The 20823-nt window shown below is 49.2% G+C and overlaps 1 protein-coding gene across 2 annotated transcripts in view; it reads left to right on the plus strand.

Annotated features, from left to right (window-relative positions):
* Nucleotides 1-20823, plus strand: part of TNPO3 (transportin 3) — a 171605-nt gene that overhangs the window by 80113 nt on the left and 70669 nt on the right. For both annotated transcript variants that reach the window (XM_088468653.1, XM_088468654.1), the window contains exons 12-13: nucleotides 234-425; nucleotides 2097-2188. In XM_088468653.1, the coding sequence (XP_088324779.1) occupies nucleotides 234-425; nucleotides 2097-2188 (284 nt within the window). The remainder of the gene's footprint in view (nucleotides 1-233; nucleotides 426-2096; nucleotides 2189-20823) is intronic.

The following is a 20823-nucleotide window of genomic DNA, read 5'->3' on the forward strand; positions in this document are numbered from 1 at the left end:
TGTTTTTTAAAAAGGGAAGAAATGGTAAAGTCTTAACTGTTAAAATAGTTTGAGTACTGGTCTGGTTATCGGGCTACAGAACAAATATAGATCTGAAAAATTTGTCAAATTAATTTTATTAATGCTTTTAATCTAATTTATACATCATTCCACCACAACATATGTATTGTCCTTGTGATACAGTAGTCTCACCAGCTGGTTTGTATCCATGTATGGTTTATTTCCTATTCCAGATCCTGTGTTGTCCTACCTAATGAAGGGCTTGTGTCAGTCAACCCTGGCTTCTCCCTCTGCCAAAGCTATCCAGAACATTTGTTCTGTGTGTCGAGACCACATGGCACATCACTTTAATGGACTTCTGGAGATTGCGAGGTCTTTGGACTCCTTTACATTGCCACCAGAGGCTTCTGTGGGGCTTTTAAAAGGTGTGCAGTTACTGATATTTGTTCTTCTTTCTAAAAAGTTCTAATGGAAGTATATGTAAATAGTTACACTGCCTGTTGTTTTAGTTTTTGTGAAGGATATATTAAGTTGACATTTGTGGCTCATGGTATATTTAAGCAATAACACTTCAGTATTCTCACTGTTATGTAAAAGATGCTTGCCATAGTTAGATGAAATGTTTCTGGGACAGGGGTTCTCTAGGTACAATTATTATAATTTATTTATAGGGCGCCACAAGTGTTCCGCAGCGTCTTACTAAGTAGATAAATAAATAGGTTACCAGTGACTTACAGTACAATACAATGCACTACAAGGACATGGATAATATACATTGCTACATTAGCGACCATAACACCCAGATAAGCAGTTAGGTGCCCTACTGGGCAGTAAGAAGTAGATGAAAGTAAAGTAGGGAGAAGCACAAGAGGGTAGAGGGCCCTGCTCATAAGAGCTTACATTCTAAAAACAACAAAGGTGTTTTATTTTCATTTTTCCTAATACCATCTTGCTTCACAGTAAGTAGTGTATTTGGTATCTAATGCTGGTTATACACTAGTACGACCAGCATAAGATAAGATTCATCTTACGATTGCCCTTGAACTCCCTGGCAGTCCCGGCCACACGATTGACATACGATGTGCATACGATCTCACAATACGATCGATCTGCAGTTTAGGAGGGACGCTCATTGAAAGAACACACACTTCTTTAAAATGTCACTGAAATTACGCCAGTCAGATGCACGATGCATCGCATGCACAAATACACGGCACGATCGGCATACGATCACGATAGATATGATGGGCTGCACATCTGATCAAACGATACGTTTAGGGGCACGCATCGGATCGTCTCCTACCTTAAAAAGGACACTATTTCCACGCGATTCATCATACGACAAGTCGAAAATCGGGCATTCGGCCTGAAATCGCACTAGTGTATGGCCAGCATAATAGTAGCCACTGTTTCGTAATTACTGTTGTTCTTACAATCATTAATGGATATAAATATTCTGGCACTGTAGTGCAACCTACAATGTACATTGTAGTACAGATTATATAATTTACTTTGATAGAGTAACAAATTGTCTGTTATAATTGGAAGATGAGTGCTGGTAAATTGGCATCGGGTCAGTCCATAATAGACAGTAAGCATAATCACTTGCAGCATAATATTTCCACTATGAAGCTTAGGAATTGACTGCTCTAATAAAGATGTGAACAGAAGTATAGTGAAGGCCAGACAGATCTAGGTGGATGAGGATAAAAGGACCGATGGTGTATAATCTGTTTACAAGACAATGATGTAAATGGTGTTTGCAGACTTTTGGGTTTGGAATCTTTGGGGATCAGTTTAATAGATTATTGTGATGGGTTGAGGATTGATGGAATTATTTGGTTATGTAGTAATAATCTTTTGGCCTTTCATCTGAGTAAATGCATCAGAGAGTCATTTTAAAACAAGTATATATCTAAATTCCATTGATCCAGTTGTACCATAAACATAATCGTGTTATCCCATTTGTGTTATAGGATGCACCTGCCAGGTCTGATTTGCTTTCCAGTTTCATAAATAAAACATTTGTATATGTACCAAGAAAGATTTTTCAGTCATACAAGGTTCTCGCTCCCTGCTCTCCTTTCCCATTTCAGGAACTGCACTGGTCCTGGCCCGTCTGCCTCTGGATAAGATCACCGAGTGCTTGAGTGAGCTGTGTGCTGTTCAGGTTGTAGCACTTAAGAAGGTAAGAGAGGATACACTGTTCATAATACGTAAGAATGACTCGCTCTGCTCATCCTGCCTTGCTACTTTGTCATTTAGCTATGGTTACATAAAGTGCTTGTAACAGATTTGGAATGTATACTGAAAGTGTATTCTACATTTCTTCTTCAGGGTCCATAGGCTCCACAGGGAGACCTTGGGGTGTAGGTGATGGATAGGAAATCCAGGCACTACACAGTTAAATTTTAACTCCCAGGATGCATCGGGTCCACTCTCCCTATACCCCGCCCTCTAGCCAGAGGCACCTCAGTTTCGTTGGTGCTCAGCCGGAGTCGGGTCACTGTAAATGCAGGGGGCTGCATATCAGCCCTTAAACTTTTTTTCTTTTTTTACTATTTTTTAATTTTTCTAAAAGAGCTCACAGCAGCAGACTGTCCATAGGACGTTTGCACTATCGCTCCGCCACCCCTCCAGGCCGCAACCCCAGTACTGATCTGGGTCTCTGGGCGGACGGCTGGGGGACACGCTAGCGCGGCTCCCACGTGGACCCAGACTGCAAACCGGATTCAGGGGACAAGGTAAGTTGGGTCACCGCGAGCACATTGCGGCAGTCATTACCTCCGGTCTCACGGGACAAACCAGAGGTCCTGGGGGTGGGCACAGGCTCCAGCCATCGCGCTCCATTGGACCACTAGGGACATAAACGGTGCGAGAACCGGTGTCCCGGGGGTTAATAACTAGGCAGGGCAGGCAGCCTTCCCTGTTTAAGCGGCTCCTCCTCTCAGCTCAGCACGCCTTTCCTGCGAGGTGTGGCTTACCTGAGCTGCTCTCCTCCTCTGGACACATCCCCTCTGAGCTCTCTGGCGGCCCATTTTCTTGCAAGTGGCTAGTTGCAGCTCTCTCAGGACATCACGGAGTCTGGTCCCTCTGCATACTTCACCCTCTGGTCAGCGTATGTAGCACTATAGCTTACCAGACACTGAGTCTGAGTAGTTGAATTGTAGTGCCATTGTGCAGTTTATTTCTAGCGCTGTCAGTCACTCTATACTGATACTGTCAGCATATAACTATACCTTTTCTTTTTTTCGAATGCCCTAACAGTACAAGGTGTTAGGGTGTTTCTGATACCTCAAATATATTCTATAATATATTTGTGTGGTTGCACCGTGCCATATTTGAGCCTGTGTTCCTGCAGCTTCCCCAAGCATCAGTCAGGAGCAGTATTTTGTCTTCCTACTAGTATCAGATATACTCAGTGGTTGCATTATACTCAGTGCCATATTGTGTGATTACTTCTCTACCATTATGTCTGAGAATGAGAATGATATACACATTTCTGCGCCCATGCTATTGTGCAGGTCATGTGATGCAGGTTTAGGTGAGGGGAGATGGTACAGGATGGATTTTGCGTGAGGTGTTGTAATCCTCCAGGCCCTTCTAATGTCTCGGTCACCATGCAGGAACCCCCTTGGGCTTCCTTTTCTCAGGTACTGACATCCATTGCGGTCAGTTTGGCGGTACCAGCTGTTTTCCCTCCAATGGGGTTACCACAGCAGTCTTATTTCTTCACAGGGATTGCGTCAACAGGTTACAGCTGTGCAGGTACCTCCTGTGCCTCCACCATGGGTAGATGTTCTCTCTTCCACAGCGCAGAGCTTTTCAGCCACATCTACTGCCCTCCAGGCCATGTTACAGGGTGAAAAACCCCTTAAGCCTGCTAAGCATCATATGTGGATGCCTCTGACTCTCCTCCGCAAGAGGTAGAGACTCGGTCTATGATTAATATTCCTGCTCTGTTACGACCTCTCCGTTCTGCCTTAATAATAAAGGAAGAACAACAGCCAGCTCCTTGGCCTAAATATGCTATGTTCAAGTAGATAAAGGTTACTGCTGCACAATTTCCTTTATCAGATCAGCTAGTTGATCATATGGCGGCGGCATGGCAATCTCCTGGGAAACGATATCAGCTTCAAAGACGCCTGGCTTACTGTTACCTTTTTCCGGAGGAACATTGTACTAAATGGGAATCACCTCCTGCGGTGGATTCTCATGTTACGCACTTAATTAAGAGTGCTACATTGCCTATGTCCTCCATTTCTTCCCTTAAAGATCCTACAGATAGGAAAGTGGAAGTTTGCCTGAAATCAATATACTCTCTTTCAGGAGCTGCTGCCTGACCGTCCATGGCTATTTCATGGGTGGCCAAGGCTATGGAGCAGTGGGCTGATTTTTTGAGGACTGCTTCCCTACTGGTGTTTCCAGAAATCAGGTGACACTGGTTGGTAACATAGATGCGGCCGCATACATTGGGGAAGCTGCTTTGGATGTCTGACTTCCAGAGTCTCGGCTGCTGCTGTGTTGGCTCGCCGTTCCCTGTGGCTGCGCTCTTGGAGGGCGGACGCTGATTCCAAGAAGGGTTTAGAAAGCTTGCCTTATAATGGTAAAATCTTGTTTTGGTCCTGACTTGGACAAGATTGTGGACACATTGGCAGCAGCTAAGTCTGCGTTTCTGCCTTCAGCATCTACTTCTACAAAGCCACGGGCCTCTTCCTTTTGGTCCTAAGGAAAGCCTAAAGGACAACCCTTTCCTAGGCAGTCAGCCCCCAAGACGACTTCCAAGCCCAAGAAGCAGGCCTGGAGTGCAAGACGTCCGGCTTCCAAGTCCTTCCAAGTATAAGTCCTCAGCCTCACGGGACGGGCCTCCCCCTAGGGGATCCCAGGGTGGGAGGTTGACTTCTTCAGTTCGCCCAGTGCTGGTATCAGACCACCACGGACACTTGGGTAAGAGAAGTGGTCTCCCACGGGTACACCCTCTCATTTCTCAGAAGGCCTCCCCACCAGTTTTTCTGCACGGACCTTCCTTCAGACAGGGACAAGGCCTTGCAGATCCAGAAAGCCATACAGTCCTTGCTCCAAGCAGGGGTCATAGTGCCGGTCCCGTTACCTCAGAGGGGGACAGGTTATTACTCTACACGCTTTCTGGTCCAGAAGCTGAACAGATTCCATCGGCCTATCTTCAATCTCAAATCCCTGAACAAATTCCTCTGGGTACCTTCGGAAACCCAACGCTCCATCATTTTGGCTATGAAACCTGGGGATTTTATGGTATCGCTGGATATTCGGGACGCGTACCTACATGTACCAATTGTTCCTTCTCGCCAGCGTTATTTCCGGTTTGCTGTACAACACCAGCATTTCCAGTTTCGGGCTCTGCCTATTGGCCTGTCTACTGCACCACGGGTGTTTACCAAGGTTATGGCTATCATGGCGGCCCCTCTGCGGGGGCAGGGTGTCCGACTGCTACCATACCTGAACGACCTCCTGTTGTTGGCAGGGTCTCCAGAGGTACTCCATCACCATCTGCAGCTAACGATTTATGTTCTTCAGACACACGGATGGTTAATCAATTGGAAGAAGTCATCCCTAACTCCATCACAGAGGATGCTCCATCTGGGAGCCCTGTTGGATTCCCAACAGCAGAGGATCTTTCTAACAGCAGACAAGATCTCCAGTTTACAGATGCGAGTACGCAAATGTCTCCACAGCTGCCGGGTGTCAAGCCACTCAGCGATGCAGGTTCTGAGGGCAATGGTGTCCATATTCGACATGGTGGAATATGCTCAGTTTCATTCCAGGCCTCTGCAGGAACTGATCCTCTCCAGGTGGAATGGATTACCCCATCAGATAAAGGCACAGACGATGGTGCTCTCTCCGTAGGTTCATCTGTCCCTGTCTTGAAGGCTATAGACGTTTCATCTAACCACGGGGCGCCCCTTATTGATTCCTGACTGGGTGATCCTGACAACTGATGCCAGTCTCTGGGGTTGGGGGCGCAGTAACCGGTCCGCACTCTTCTCAGGGTCGTTGGACGACAGGTGAATCAACATATTGGAACTTCGGGCAGTCTACAGGGCCCTCAAACTGACCAGACATATACTTCATGGGAAACCCGTGCAAGTTCAGTCAAACAACGCCACAACCGTGGCGTACAACAACCGTCAAGGAGGTACTCGAAGTCAGGTGGCGATGACAGAGGTGACACGCATTCTGACATGGGCGGAAGGTCATCTCCCAGCCATATCGGCTGTGTTCACTCTGAGAGTTCTCCATTGGGAAGCAGACTTCCGCAGCCATCACGACTTGCATCCCGGGGAATGGTCTCTTCACCAAGAGGTGTTTCAACTCCTAGTGGACAAGTGGGGCTTTCCAGAAGTAGACCTCATGGCCTACCAACACAATCACAAACTGCCTGTGTACGGGTCCAGGACAAGAGATGCCGAGGCGATTTTGGTAGTTTGCGTACCTGTTTCCTCCAGTCTCATTGCTTCCTCGAGTTCTTTGGATGTAGGAGGCACGGTCCTGCTGGTGGCACCAGCTTGGCCCAGACGCCGTTGGTACTCAGATCTGCAGTGTCTCTCCATCGAGGCTCCGTTCCTGCTGCCTCAACATCCGGACCTGTTGCCTCAAGGTCCTTGCCTTTACCCGGACCTGAGTCGTCTGACGGCGAGGCTCTTGAGACATCCCGCCTAAGGTCCAAAGGATTCCCCATCTCTGCAGTTAACACTATGCACAGAGAACGTAAGCCAGCCTCTGCACGGATCTACCACAGAGTGTGGTATACATATTTTCAATGGTGTCGTCCCAGAGGTTACAAACCCCAGGTGTTTAGGATTTCCAGAGTTTTGGCCTTCCTTCAGGCGGGACTGTATCTCTGTCTCCGCCTAGCCTCACTGAAGGTGCATGTCTCTGCCCTATCAGTGTGGCTCCAACAAAGGATTGCTAGTCTTCCAGATGTCCGTACCTTCCTACAGGGTGTCCTTCGGATTCAGCCTCCCTTTGTCCCCCGGTAGCTTTTTGGGATTTGGCTGTAGTTTTTCGGGCCCTCCAGTGCTCTCCCTTTGAACTCCTGGATTCAGTGGATCTCAAATGGTTGACGGCAAAGACACTGTTTCTTCTGGCTATTGCTTCCGCTAGAAGAGTGTCAGATTTAGAGGCGCGCACCTGTTTCTGATATTTCACCAGGACAGGGCTGTGCTTCAGACTCGCCCTGGTTTCCTTCCTAAGGTTGTTTCAAGTTTCCACATTATTGAGGAAATTATAGTTCCGGCCTTTCAATCTCCAGCCCTCTCGGCAGGTGAGGCGTCTTTTAGATGTAGTCCTTGCCCTCAGGATTTATGTGGACCGTACCAGTTCACTTCGGAATTCTTACGCCTTATTTGTCCTATATGTATTTCACAAGAATACATACAATAAACAAACATTGGCTATATTGCCTCATATAGCTATCTCAGAGGCTTACACTCAGGAGGGCCTTCGTGTTCTGCCTTCTGTTAAGGCTCATTCTACTCGGTCTGTGGGTCCCTCATGGGCAGCTCGCCGTGGCGACTCGACTGTTCTGCTGTGTAAGGCGGCCACGTGGTCTTCTGTCCAGACCTTTCTAAGGTTCTATGCATTTGATACCTTTGCCTCTCAGGATGCTTCCGAATTTTTATATACGAAGCGTAATTGCATTCTTAAATATGATTGGTTTTGGGGCCCATGGACTGCTTCTTCCCATTATGTTGCTGGGGGAGGTGGGATATCAGACGCTGATGGGTTGGCACCCAGCGGAGCGGCACAATAATGTTTTGGTACTCTGAGTCTGTGATTATTCTGTTTGTTTTTTTGGAAGCCTGAAATAAAATGTGCTTCCCCAGCTGCCAATCCCATTTTCTCTGGTCTCTCTCCTGCCATCACATTTCCTCTCACCTGCTGGAGAGGTCTCATCTTTGGAGCACATTGTCAGGGCACCCCCTTTACTCCTCTTCTGCAACTTACCTGGAATTACCGAATCAACTATTGCATGAAGCAGCATGTGACTGCTGAATGGAGTCGTGCTACTCTGTATCTCCTCTGGCCAATTTTAGCTGATTATACCGAGTTGTGGGAGCCACACATAGGCAGAGCACTGCATACACCCCTACCCCAAGTCTATCAATAAGCTGCAGGAAAAGATTGTCCTGTACAGAAGCGCTATATATATGGAATTGAAGGAAGTCCAGGATAACTAAAGAATCTGATATATGCTAAGTACAAAAACAAATAGTCGGTACGAGTTTCTGATATCATTGGTGCGGGAAACTGGCTTGTTGTGAGCACGTTTGAAGTGCTTTTTCACTGAATGCATTTTCACTATTTCCAGTGTGAATGAGCACCGTTTACACTTATTTATTATCAGCTACACTGTTTTTTTTCTTCTTTTTTTCTGTTTATTTTGAATCACACATCGAGAAGGTCGTTATGTGAGGACAATTCAGGAAGTTTCCCAAAGGATACTGTGATCTAAAAATCCTCTGTGAACTTTGTCCAACTGACCGGTACACTGAAGGCGCCTGTCTTCCACAAACTTTCTCACATATATATATCTATAAATATATATATCTATGTGTGTGTGTGTATATATATATATATATATATATATATATATATATATTATCTATATATCTATATTATCTATATATCTATCCTGTATATACAAAAAAAATATATTAATTCTCTTTTTTGGGTTTATTGGCGGTGGGGCGATTTTGTTTCTTGTATTTTCTCTGTTTTGGAAATATGCATTTATTGGCTTTAGGTCTTCAGCACTTCAAATTTTAAATGTGTTGTGCTCCTCCCTCTACTTTATCCTCATCCTGCATGCTACTCAGTCTTTTTTAGACTGCCCTTAGGATAGGGTACTGTTTCTCTGATGCTGCATTGGCTGCTTCTGTTAATTTAATTAGGAACTCCTCTCCTTACTTGATACCGTGGATGGAGTTGTTTTAAATTCACCAACATGGGCTGTCTGAAAAGCACCTTCCACTCCTGACTTGGGATTTTTCCTCAAGGGAGGATTCCTTTACTACTAGTTCTGGTAGTGAATGGGCTCATTGCCACTGCATCATGCTGCTGGGTGAAGTTGCATCAGACTCTTCAGCACTGGAGCAGTTAGCTAACTGACTCCTCTCTCTGCATTACAGCTAGAGGGGGGGGAAGGCATTTAAATTGCGGTCGTCTATTACTGGTGCAGAGTACAGATTCCTGGGTCTGCTTGTGAGGGAAAGTAAGGTAGGGCAGTCTATCAGTGTCGCAAGAGACACATACAAAGAAAACCATTCTTAACAGGGCGGTGCCCAAATTCCATGCTAGGCCCTAAGGTGCAAACTTCAAGAAAGCATACAGATGTGTCCTTGCTCATCTAGTCTCAAAATGCCATGTAGCGCTATATGCCTGTCGAGAGTAATCTGGTAGGCTTTGTGAAACCCCACTAGCTTTTTATGGTGCCCACACACATACCGATGTGCACACGATCAGCTGATGTGTACGATTTCCCTTGAAACTCTCCCCGGCAGCTCTGCACACGATACGCACACAATTTGGTGTCCAATCTTCATACGGTCTCTCCTGAATGCAGACTTTTCACTGTATTGTATCCTAGATTGCCAGATCTGCCCTACAGCACGGCAGATCTGAAGATGCGATGTGCGACCAGCGAGGACGCGCATCGTGAGTGGGGACTCACGATTTCCTCACGATTTTGGCATATTTTAGACGATCTGTCGTTCCAATGTGTTGGAATCGGCCAGATCGGGTAAAATATCGCTGTGTGTGGGCAGCTTTAGAGTTTTTTGTTTTTTTTTGCTGAAAATGCATCACAGGGTGATGCGACTAAGATGCACCAGGAGATTTTGCTGATTAATTTAATATGCTATGTGCATCTGAGTCTGTAAATAGAACTTGGCACTGCGGGCTGGTACCACACACAGGCGCAGTTCCTCTCCAGGAAGGCTAAGTATCTGTTATTATTGCCTTGGTAGGGATTGTGCAGTTTCTCAGTGACCTGTGTTTTAATTTTGCTGTTTTTTTGTTTTGTTTTTTTTTCGCCTGCGTCGCTGTGGGTGACTGTGACGGACAAACAGAAACCTGCACTTTTGCCAAGTGTAATAATAAATGACCATGTGGACAGTTGGACTCTAGGACATTGTGTGCGGACTGTCAGGAGGGCCCTGGTGAAGTCCATTTGTTGGGAGGCGCCTCGTCCACTCTGGCGGAGCCAGCATGGGCACAGGCTCTGGATCGATCTCTGAATTAGTGATGCTTGTAGCGGGTTATGGGTTGCCTGCTCTTCGCGGTGCAGTTCCCCAGCAGGTGTCTGATCCGCCCTGGCTTCGTACCATAGAGCGTAGAGAGTCGGAATTTGAGAAAGTTTCCTCTTATCTTGTACAATTGTTTGAGGATGCTAGGCTGCGAGAGGTACACAAGCGTCTTCCTTTTTCCAGGGGTCCGTTAAAGTTTGAGGAGGAGAAGGGTGGTGAACTTCCTGATGATGTGGTTCTCCCAGAGAGCAAGGATCTGGAGTCTTCCTCGGATTAGGGCGTGGAAGATCACATTATTGCAGTGCGGCAGTCTCTGGACTGCTTGGATCTGGATACCAAAGCAGAGGTGGTGGGTTTGTTCAAACTTCGGCGCAAGAGGATTGTTACTTTTCCTTCCTACTCGGACCTCGTTGAAAAGGCCTGGAAGGCGCCGGGCAAGATTTCTCTCTTCCTCGCAAGGTTGCATCTCTCATCTCCCAAGGTTGACACTGCGATGGAGCATTTAGCTAAGCACACTGCTCTTCTTGTTCAGGGATTAAGGATTCACTGGATAAAAATTTGGAAGGTTATCTTAAGTCCATTTTTATTAGCTCAGGGGTCGTTATTCGCCCATGGCTGTCCTCGGCATGGGTGTCTCGTGCCATGGAGACATGGGCCGACAAACTTGTCGCTGGGCTTCAGAGTGATTTGTCCAGGGATTCATTACTGGGCGGGACAGCTTTGTGGTGCAGTTGAATATGTTGTGTGAGGCCGTGCTCGGCTTCCAGGGTTTTGGCTATGGCTCTCTCTGCGTGGAGAGAGCTTTGGATCCACGCTTGAGACATGGACGTTGAATCCAGAGTTAAATGCTATTATGGCCTAAGCTATCAGGGAAAAACACTTTTCTTACTGTGGCTGCCCTAAAACAGCAGGGTCCGTGTTTTCGGGATTTTTGCTATTCTTTTCGAGGTGCAGCGTCCAATAGAGGTCAGTCTGCAAGAGGTAGATTTTTCACCTGCAGGGGTTTGGCTCCTAGGTGCAGATTTTCTGGTACTAACAGGCGCTCTGGAGCCAAGGCTCCGGAGAAGCCTAGTTGCTAACTGGATCTCTTCCCACCCAGTCCGGTCACAGGTCAGAGAGCGCTTGCTCCAGTTCAGGGACCAAGGGTGGAGTTGTCCTCGGATGCCTGGGTGCTAGGCATCCTTTCCAGAGGTTACGTCATCGACCTCCGCGTTCTAACACCAAGGCGTTTTTTATTTTCGCCTCCACTCTTCCCCAGGATGCGGAGAAGAGGGTGGCATTGGACCAGGCGGTCACTTCTCTCCTTTCGGAAAGGGGTTATTGCTCCAGTTCCATCGCTGGAATGGAAACTGGAGTTTTAAAACTTATTTCTTGTTCGGAAACTAAACTGCTCCTTCTGGACAATTTCTGAATTTTCGCGCCTTGATAACTAGACTGTGAGTGGATCATTTTCGGATAGAATCTCTCAGATCAGTGATCCACGGTATGTAGGCCAACAAGTACTTGGCCTCTCTAGATGTTGGGGAAGCATAGGATCTTCATGTTCCTATTTGGCAGGTCATAACTCTCTCCTTCGGTTCAGCCAAGTTACACTATTACTTGACCAGACAAGACATTAGTCTGTCTCCAAGAATGTGTAAGATTCCACTTTAATAGCTGAGGGACGATAGCCTCAACAAGAACTATCCTTTTAGCATATGGAATTGAACAGTTGTGGCAATTGATGCCAGCGTTCGACCCCAGAGGGCTGTTGCTCTTCATTGCCTGTTTTGTCCCTGGCAGAAGCTAAGCTTAATTAATAGTGTGATTTAATTCCCTACTTTTGCACATAAGGAATTCACACAGGTCAGGACACACCGATCAGAATCATGCGATGGGCAGAACAAAATCTACCAGCAATTTCTGCCATGTTCATACAACTTGTGTTAAACTGGGAAGCCAATTACCTCGATAGTCCTGCATCCCAGAGATTTGTCATGCATCCCAGACATCCTCCGGCAGATTGTGAACAGACAGATCAGCCAGATAATAAGTTGGCACCCTGTTTCAACCCCAAGGTGGAGCATTTCTTATAAACGCTGTGACAGTACGACAGTATGTTATCACCCAATTTATTTAAGTTCCCACTGATGGAGATGCTATTGTGCATTTTTAAAAGGTAAAAAGAGAAAGGGACTAGGGACTAGGTGCTTATAGTGGCACCATCTAGCAAAGACATGTCACATGGATTTTCTACTTCAGGGTCCATAGGAGTCACAGGGTGACCTTGGGGTATAGCTGATTCCTGGATCCTCGGGCACCACGGAGTTAAAGCTTTTAGTTGCTCCCAGGATGCACTTGGGTCCAACCTCCTCTATACCCCGCCCCCGAGCCACAGGCACCTCAGTTTAAGCTGGTGCCCGGCCGGAGTCTGGTCACCCCGCCGGGGGGCTGCAGGAGCAGACCCCTAAAGCTTTTTATTTTTTAACTTAGTTAAATTTATTTATTTTATTTTTTTTACTACAGTTTTTTTTCTCCAGAGCGGCAGCGATGGGCTGTCTGTACAGACGCCCACGCTGCCGCTCCTCCCTGCTGGCGCCGCAACGCCAGTACTGAACTGGGGATCGCGGCGGGGGAAGCCAGAGTCTGTACTAGCCGGACTCTGGTCTCCCCCGGGACTGCTGCCGGAGACGCCGGGGAGATCAAGGTAAGCTGTGCACCGCTGATTAGCGGCGGTGCGCGGGTTCCTTTTAAACGCAGTCCCATGCCCCCGGTCTAGGGGACAGACCGGGGGCGCTAGCGGTGGCGGCGGGCTCCCCCTCCATTGGAGGCATACCCCGCCAGACCACTAGACCACCAGGGTGAATAACGCGGCAAGCGGGATGCCGGCAACCCGGGGGTTAATATGCTAGCCAGGGGAGGAAGCCTTCCCTGTCTAGCGGCTCCTCTTCTCAGCTCAGCGCGCCTTTCAGCTAGTAGTCTGGCGTCGCTGAGCTGCAGATACTCGGCCACTCCTCCTCTGAGGTCTCCAGCAGCCGTTTTCTCTAGTGGCAGCGCAGATACTCTCAGGGAGCACGCGGACCGGTCCCCCTGTGTACCTCTCCCCTGCAAAAGGACAGTGTACACAGCACTATAGCCCTCCCAGACACTGAATCTGGGCAGGTCGATTGTAGTGGAAAGGTGCAGTGAGTATATCTTCCTGCATGGTATGTGACTTTTGCTAGTGCTGCCTGTCTGTGCTAATTTCTACTTACTGTCAGCCTATACCTATCCCTTTCCTTCTCCTACAAGCCCTACAGGTGTGCGGGGGAAGGGTGTTTCTACTGACCTCACTTATATAGATCACGTATTTGTGGGGTCCGTCACTTACAGTTGTGGGCTGTTGTCCAGCACACTGGTGAGTGCGCACGTTTTCTTCCTATGTCATAACTGTATATTTAATTATATAGTCTGTCATGTCTGAGGAGGAGATTGAGCACTCCGTGGCTACGGTATTGTTCTCCTGCAGGCGCTGTTCTGCAGGAGTGGATAGGGAGGATTTGTCACAGGACGGCCTGTGCTGACAGTGCCAGGAGGTCCCTGGTACGTCTAAACCTCCTATGTCGGAGGAGCCACCATGGGCGATGTTTTCCCAGGTGCTGGTGTCCATCGCGGACCGTCTGTCGGTCTCGACTGCCATCCCTACTAGGGCGTTGCCCCAGCCTACCATCCCCCATTCCCCGGGTGTCCCACAATTATTGCAGACTCCCCCGGGGTCTCAGCCTGTTGGTCCCTATGCGGGGTTGCCAATGTATATACAGTCCACCCCTGTGGCGCAGCAGGCTGTGGTGCCGTTTCAGGCTCCTGTGGCAGCTCCTCCACCCTGGGTGGATGCGCTTTCCCACACTGTCCAAGATTTGGCGGCAGCATCTTCGGCTTTTCAGCCGATCTTGCGCAGTGACTTGCCCCCCAGGGCGTCTAAACGCACAGTTATGGCGCAGGCAGCGCATTTTTCGGACTCTGAGGGGTCCTCGGATGATGGTGAGGTGCAGGATGCCTCAGTCCAGGAGGTAGACAGTAAGTCTTCCATCAATGTGCGGGCTCTGGTTAGGGCGGTGCGGGCCATTCTTCTGATTGAGGATGAGGCACCCGCTCCCAAGTCGAGGTATCCTAGTTTTAAAAAAGCTAAGGTTACTTCTGCAGCATTCCCCTTGTCTGATCAGTTGACGGATCACATGGCGGTGGCCTGGCAGACGCCCAGTAAGCGATTCCTGCCACAGAAGCGGTTGGCGTCCAATTATCAGTTTCCGGAGGCGCATTGTAAGAAATGGGAAACTCCGCCTGCGGTCGATTCCCATGTAACACGCCTCATCAGGAGTGCTACTTTGCCATTGCCGTCTATATCCTCGCTGAAGGATCCTACGGACAGGAAGGTGGAGACTTGTCTAAAGTCTATTTACTCTCTCTCAGGGGCTGTAGCCCGGCCGTCCATGGCCATCTCCTGGGTGGCCAAGGCCATTGAGGGTTGGGCTAACGCCTTGGAGGATACGTTTACAGATGAAGCTCCGGATGTCCAGAGGGCGTTGTTAGGACAGATGAGAGATGCCGCTTCCTACATTGGAGAAGCATCTTTGGATGCTAGCCTGCTGACCTCTAGGGTTTCGGCGGCAGCAGTGTCTGCTCACAGATCCTTGTGGTTGAGGTCTTGGAGAGCAGACGCTGATTCAAAGAAAGGCTTGGAGGCCTTACCTTTTAATGGAGAGTTACTATTTGGTCCGGACCTGGAAAAAATAGTAGATACCCTGGCAAAATCCAAGTCAGCCTTCCTCCCTTCTGCTGCGACACCTGCTAAGGTCCGGAGCTCGGCCTTTCGCTCCTTTCGGGTTCTGGGCAAGGCAAAGGGTCAGTCCTTCCGAAGGCAGTCCGCAACCAAGACCGCCTCAAAGCCAAAGAAGAAAGCCTGGAGTGCTAGGCGCCCTTCTTCCAAGCAAGAAGATAAGCCTTCTGCATGATGGGACGGGCCTCCCTCTGGGGGGACCTCAGAATGGGAGGCCGACTTCTTCAATTCGCCCAGTGCTGGCACAATACCACCACGGATGCCTGGGTGCGAGAAGTAGTCTCCCAGGGGTACGCCCTGTCTTTTCGGCACAGGCCGCCTCGCCAGTTTTTTTGCACGAGTCCTTCTCAGGAAAAAAACAAGGCCTTGCAGGTTCAGGAAGCCATAGAGGCCTTGCTGACGGCGGGGGTCATTATACCCCGTACCACAATCTCAACGTGGGATGGGGTATTACTCTACGCTGTTTCTGGTGCAGAAAGCCAATGGCTCTCATCGCCCCATCCTCAATTTGAAGTCCCTGAACAGGTTTCTCAGGGTTCCCAAATTCAGGATGGAAACTTTGCGTTCCATCATTCTTACGATGGAACCGGTGGATTATATGGTCTCCCTGGATATCCAGGACGCCTACCTCCATGTGCCTATAGCAACATCGCACCAACGGTTTCTGCGGTTTGCTATTCTCCACAACCACTACCAATTCAGGGCTCTACCCTTTGGCCTCTCCACGGCACCAAGGGTATTTACCAAGGTCATGGCGGCTCATCTTCGGAGCCAGGGGATACGGTTGCTACCGTATCTAGATGACCTCCTCTTGCTGGCAAGCTCCCCGGAGGTACTGATCCAGCATCTCCACCTGACGGTCGCTTGTCTACAGGCGCACGGGTGGTTGATCAACTGGAAGAAGTCCTCCCTCATCCCATCACAGCAGATGGTTCATTTGGGGGCCCTGCTGGACTCTCGTCAGCAACGTATTTTTCTGACTCCAGAGAAGGTCTCCTCCTTACAGCTGCGGATTCACAGTTGTCTGAGCAGTGGCAGAGTGTCGGTGCACTCAGCGATGAGAGTTTTGGGGTCCATGGTGTCGGCATTCGACATGGTGGAGTTTGCCCAGTTCCATTCCAGGCCCCTGCCGAGGCTGATTCTTTCGGAATGGAACGGATTGCCACACAGGATCCGCTCTCAGATGCTGGTTTTGTCCTCTGAGGTGCGTCTGTCCCTGGCCTGGTGGCTACAGACGGCTCATCTCCTCGAGGGGCGCCCCTTTTGAATCCCGGAATGGGTTCTGCTCACGACAGATGCCAGTCTCCGGGGTTGGGGGGCGGTGACAGGCTCCTTGTCACTTCAGGGTCGTTGGTCGGCGGAGGAAGCGATTCTTCCCATCAACATCCTGGAACTGCGAGCAGTGTACAGAGCCCTGCAGTCGTCCGGCACCGCTCTTCACGGAAGGGCCATTCAGGTGCAGTCAGACAACGCCACCACGGTGGCGTACATCAATCACCAGGGAGGGACTCGCAGTCGAGCTGCGATGTCGGAGGTGTCCCGCGTCCTGGCTTGGGCAGAGTGCTATCTTCCAGCTCTTGGCAGTCTTCATCCCAGGAGTCCTCAATTGGGAGGCAGACTTCCTCAGCCGTTACGACGTGCATCCCGGGGAATGGTCGCTTCATCCAGAGGTATTCCAACTACTCGTGGACAAGTGGGGGCTGCCAGAGCTGGACCTGATGGTGTCCCGTCACAATTACAAGCTGCCCGTGTACGGGTCAAGGACAAGGGATGCAGGCGCAAGTCTGACAGACGCGCTGTCGGTGAAATGGCTGTTTCACCTGGCTTACTTGTTCCCTCCGATATCTTCTGCCTCGAGTCCTGCGCAAGTTCAAACAGGACGGAGGCACACTGATCCTGGTGGCCCAGAAGGCCGTGGTACTCCGATCTGCGGAGCCTGTCCATCGACGCTCCGTACCTCCTACCTCAACGGCGGGACCTGTTGTCTCAGGGGCCCTGTCTTTACCCGGATCTGGGTCGACTATCTTTGACGGCGTGGCTCTTGAGACAGCCGTCCTGAGGTCTCTGGGCTTTTCTAGCTCCGTTATTACCACCATGCTGAGGGCGCGCAAGCCTGCTTCCGCGAGGATCTACCATAGAGTGTGGCACACTTACTTTCAGTGGTGCGAGGCCAGAAAATATGATCCCCAGGTGTTCCGTGTTTCGCGTATTCTGGCTTTCCTTCAGTCGGGTTTGGACTTAGGATTACATCTCTCCTCACCTAAGGTGCACGTGTCTGCTCTGTCGGTGTGGTTCCAGCGCAGGATTGCTGCTATGCCGGACAAACACACCTTTTTCCAGGGTGTTTTAAGAATCCAGCCTCCCTTTGTGCCACCTGTGGCCCCGTGGGATTTGGCGGTTGTTCTTCGGGCCTTACAGCGTCCTCCTTTTGAGCCCTTGGAGTCAGTGGAGCTCAAGTGGCTAACTTTTAAGACTGTGTTCCTCTTGGCAATTGCTTCTGCCAGGAGGGTTTCGGATTTGGGGGCGCTTTCCTGTCGTCCCTCTTTTTTTCCACATTAATCAGGAAATTGTTGTACCAGCCTTTCAGTCGCCTGATCTTTCGGCTGGGGAGGCTTCCTTAGATGTTGTCCGTGCACTCCAGGTTTATGTGGACCGGACTAGTTCTGTGAGGAAGTCGGATTCTTTGTTTATCCTCTTTGGTTTTCACAAGAGGTGTTGGCCTGCCAACAAACATACTCTAGCCCGTTGGCTTTGTTCTGTTATTATTGCGGCTTATATGCAGGAGGGTTTACCTGTTCCAGCCTCTGTTAAGGCTCATTCCACTCGGTCTGTGTGCCCTTCTTGGGCTGCTAGCCGTGGCGCCTCTGCTGTTCAGCTGTGTAAGGCGGCCACCTGGTCTTCCATTCAGACCTTTTTGAGGTTCTATGCGTTTGACACCTTTGCCTCTCAGGATGCATCCTTTGGGCGCTGGGTTCTATCAGCACAGGAGCATCCCCGCCCTTAGTTGGACTGCTTTGGGACATCCCCAAGGTCACCCTGTGGACCCCTATGGACCCTGAAGTAGAAAAAAAGAGATATGGTAAGAACTTACCTTTGTTATCTCTGTTTCTACGAAGTCCATAGGGTCCACAGGGCACCCGCCCTGACGCATCTGGCATCATATGGGCTCTGTGACTGGTCACCGGTTTTCAGTCTCCCATTTCTGTGAGTATGGTTCTTGTGTGTTCCAGTCTTCCTTCTCTCTGTTTCGTCTCCTCCTCCGGCCTTGGCTGCTTACCAACTGAGGTGCCTGTGGCTCGGGGGCGGGGTATAGAGGAGGATGGACCCAAGTGCATCCTGGGAGCAGCTAAAAGCTTTAACTCCGTGGTGCCCGAGGATCCAGGATCCAGCTATACCCCAAGGTCACCCTATGGACTTCGACAAAGTTAAGTTCTTACCATATCTCTTGTTTTCTCACTATGTCAGGGTGTTTGTCGTACCTTAAAACAGAATTTGTTAACTTAGGGACTATTTTAAGCCTCTGGCTTTTAAATTGTGACATTTACAGCAGCGATCCTTTAGAAAAAGGGGTTCCCAGATAGTTGTATAGATCATGCTTAGATCTAGTCCATTTCATTATCATAGGGTCATATGTGCTTCTGTTTCTTGGTGTAAGTAGAGGAGGTCCCCTGCTTCTATGTTCGTGTCCATCTGCAGGATTGTTTGGATAATTGAATAAAACATAGTTGTTTTGAGATTCAGTTTTCTCCTCTCTGCCACTCTTCTCTGGAAAAAGCCAAAGACTTTTGGAGGACATAATGCATTTGTGACTACCATACAATCCTCGACTAATCCATTAGGATTCAATTGTTTTAATTTAGTGGTGTGGCATTATAAAAAACTCCTATTAAAGCACTTGATACAGTGGTTGTGGAGTTTCTCTCATGGCTTTTTACACGGCCAAGGAGAGAGTGTCTGAGATGATAGCTGTTTTCCAAGTCTTTCTATTTTCTTTTTCCCTAAAGATATGGCTATTTGCTTGTACTACAAATCGTTTCTCTTACTATATTGTTAAACCTTGGTATGCCACCCATTCACACTCTAGTTCTCCTCCTGTTAGAGGTTTACCAAAGTTAAATACATTTCTTCTTCAGGGTCCATAGGGCTCCACAGGGAGGCAATGGGGTGTAGGTGGGACTTGGAGGACCGGACATTCAATTCCTGGGCTCCGGTCCTTCCCTCTATACCCCGCCCACAGCCTGAGATCAACTCTGTTTTGTTGGTGTCCGGCAGGAGCTGGATTACCGTTTAAACCGAGGGCTGTTATTAAACTGCTCAAGCTTATTTTTATGATTTCATTTTAGTTTCATTTATTCTACTGCAGCAGTCTTTTGGAAGTCTGCACTGCTGCTTATCACCCCTCCGCAGCGCCGTGACGCCAGCCCATGGCTATGTACTTTCGGCGGGGCTCTGAGGGAGACCTAGCTAGCGAGGCTCCCCGGACCCCAGACTGCAACCTGGACTCAAGGGGCAGGTAAGGCGGATCCCAGCTTGCGGGGACCCGCGTGTTTGTGCAGTCTTACCTCCGGTCTTAGGAGACAGACCGGAGGCGCTGATGTGGACACCGGTTCGTCCGGGACTCCACTAGACCGCCAGGGCATGTGTAAGGCCAGGGGACCTGGTGGTTAAAGTCAGCATAGGGGAGAAGGCCCTCTCCCTGCGGCCCTTCCCCCAGCTCAGGCCGCCCCCTCTGAGACTCACGACAGCCATTTTCTACATTCAGGTCTCCGGGAACGCTGGGTACAGTCTCCCTGTATACCTCTCCCAAGGGCCAGGTTATACAGCGCTATAGCCTTACCAGCCACTGCGGTCTGTGTAGTTGTATTTTGTGCCCACTGCAGTTATATTGTATATTCTGCATTGTATGTGACTTATGCTAGCACTGCATTCTGTTTTCTTTTTCATATCACTGTTAGCTTATACCTTCCCCTTTCTTCTACTGTAACCCTGGTATACTAAAGGTATAGGGGGTTCATTGTACCTCACATCTCCATATATTTATAGTATGTGATAGCCCTCACATATTGCTGTTGTGCACTACCCTGTGCCACATTACACATACAGCTCAGTTGCTCACTGCACTGTGCCAGATTGTCTGGCAGAGGCAAGAATGAACCCCCCCCCATATGGTTAGACGGAATACAAATGATTTACCAATCCCAACAGTGTCATCCCGGCACAGGAGGAATCCCGATCATCCTCAAGTACGTATAAACTAACCTAATTCTACCCCCTAACCCTCCCTTAGGGCTGCCTAACCCTAACCTCCCCCCCAGGTGCCTAACCCTAATCCCCCCTTCCCTGCCACCTAAACCTAAGTACCCTGGGGGGGTGCCTAACCGTAACCTCCCCCCCCCCCCCCCTGTAAACCGGGTGTCGGGCTCCCAGATTAGGTAAAATGACAGGCGTCGGGTTATCGACGCCTGTCATTTAACCCTTGCCGGGGTTAGACAGTATCGAAGCCGGCGGTCGGGATTCTGTCCACCGGCTTCCCAGGTAGACATACTTTCTACCTCAGGTCAGAGTGTGGCGGATACCTCTACAGCTTTTTAGCAAATGCTGCAAATTGAGAGACTCTTACCTAGTAAACCTACTAAGCATGCTGTGTTATCTTCACAGTCCACCCAGCTATTAGATTCTGATTCATCATCTGGGGAGGCAGAGGATGCAGAACTCTCTCTCACTCTGACTCACCTTCGGGAGATG

Source organism: Taudactylus pleione, unplaced genomic scaffold (genome assembly GCF_031769625.1).
Source record: "Taudactylus pleione unplaced genomic scaffold, aTauple2 ptg000086l, whole genome shotgun sequence".
In the NCBI taxonomy this organism is placed as follows: domain Eukaryota; kingdom Metazoa; phylum Chordata; class Amphibia; order Anura; family Myobatrachidae; genus Taudactylus; species Taudactylus pleione.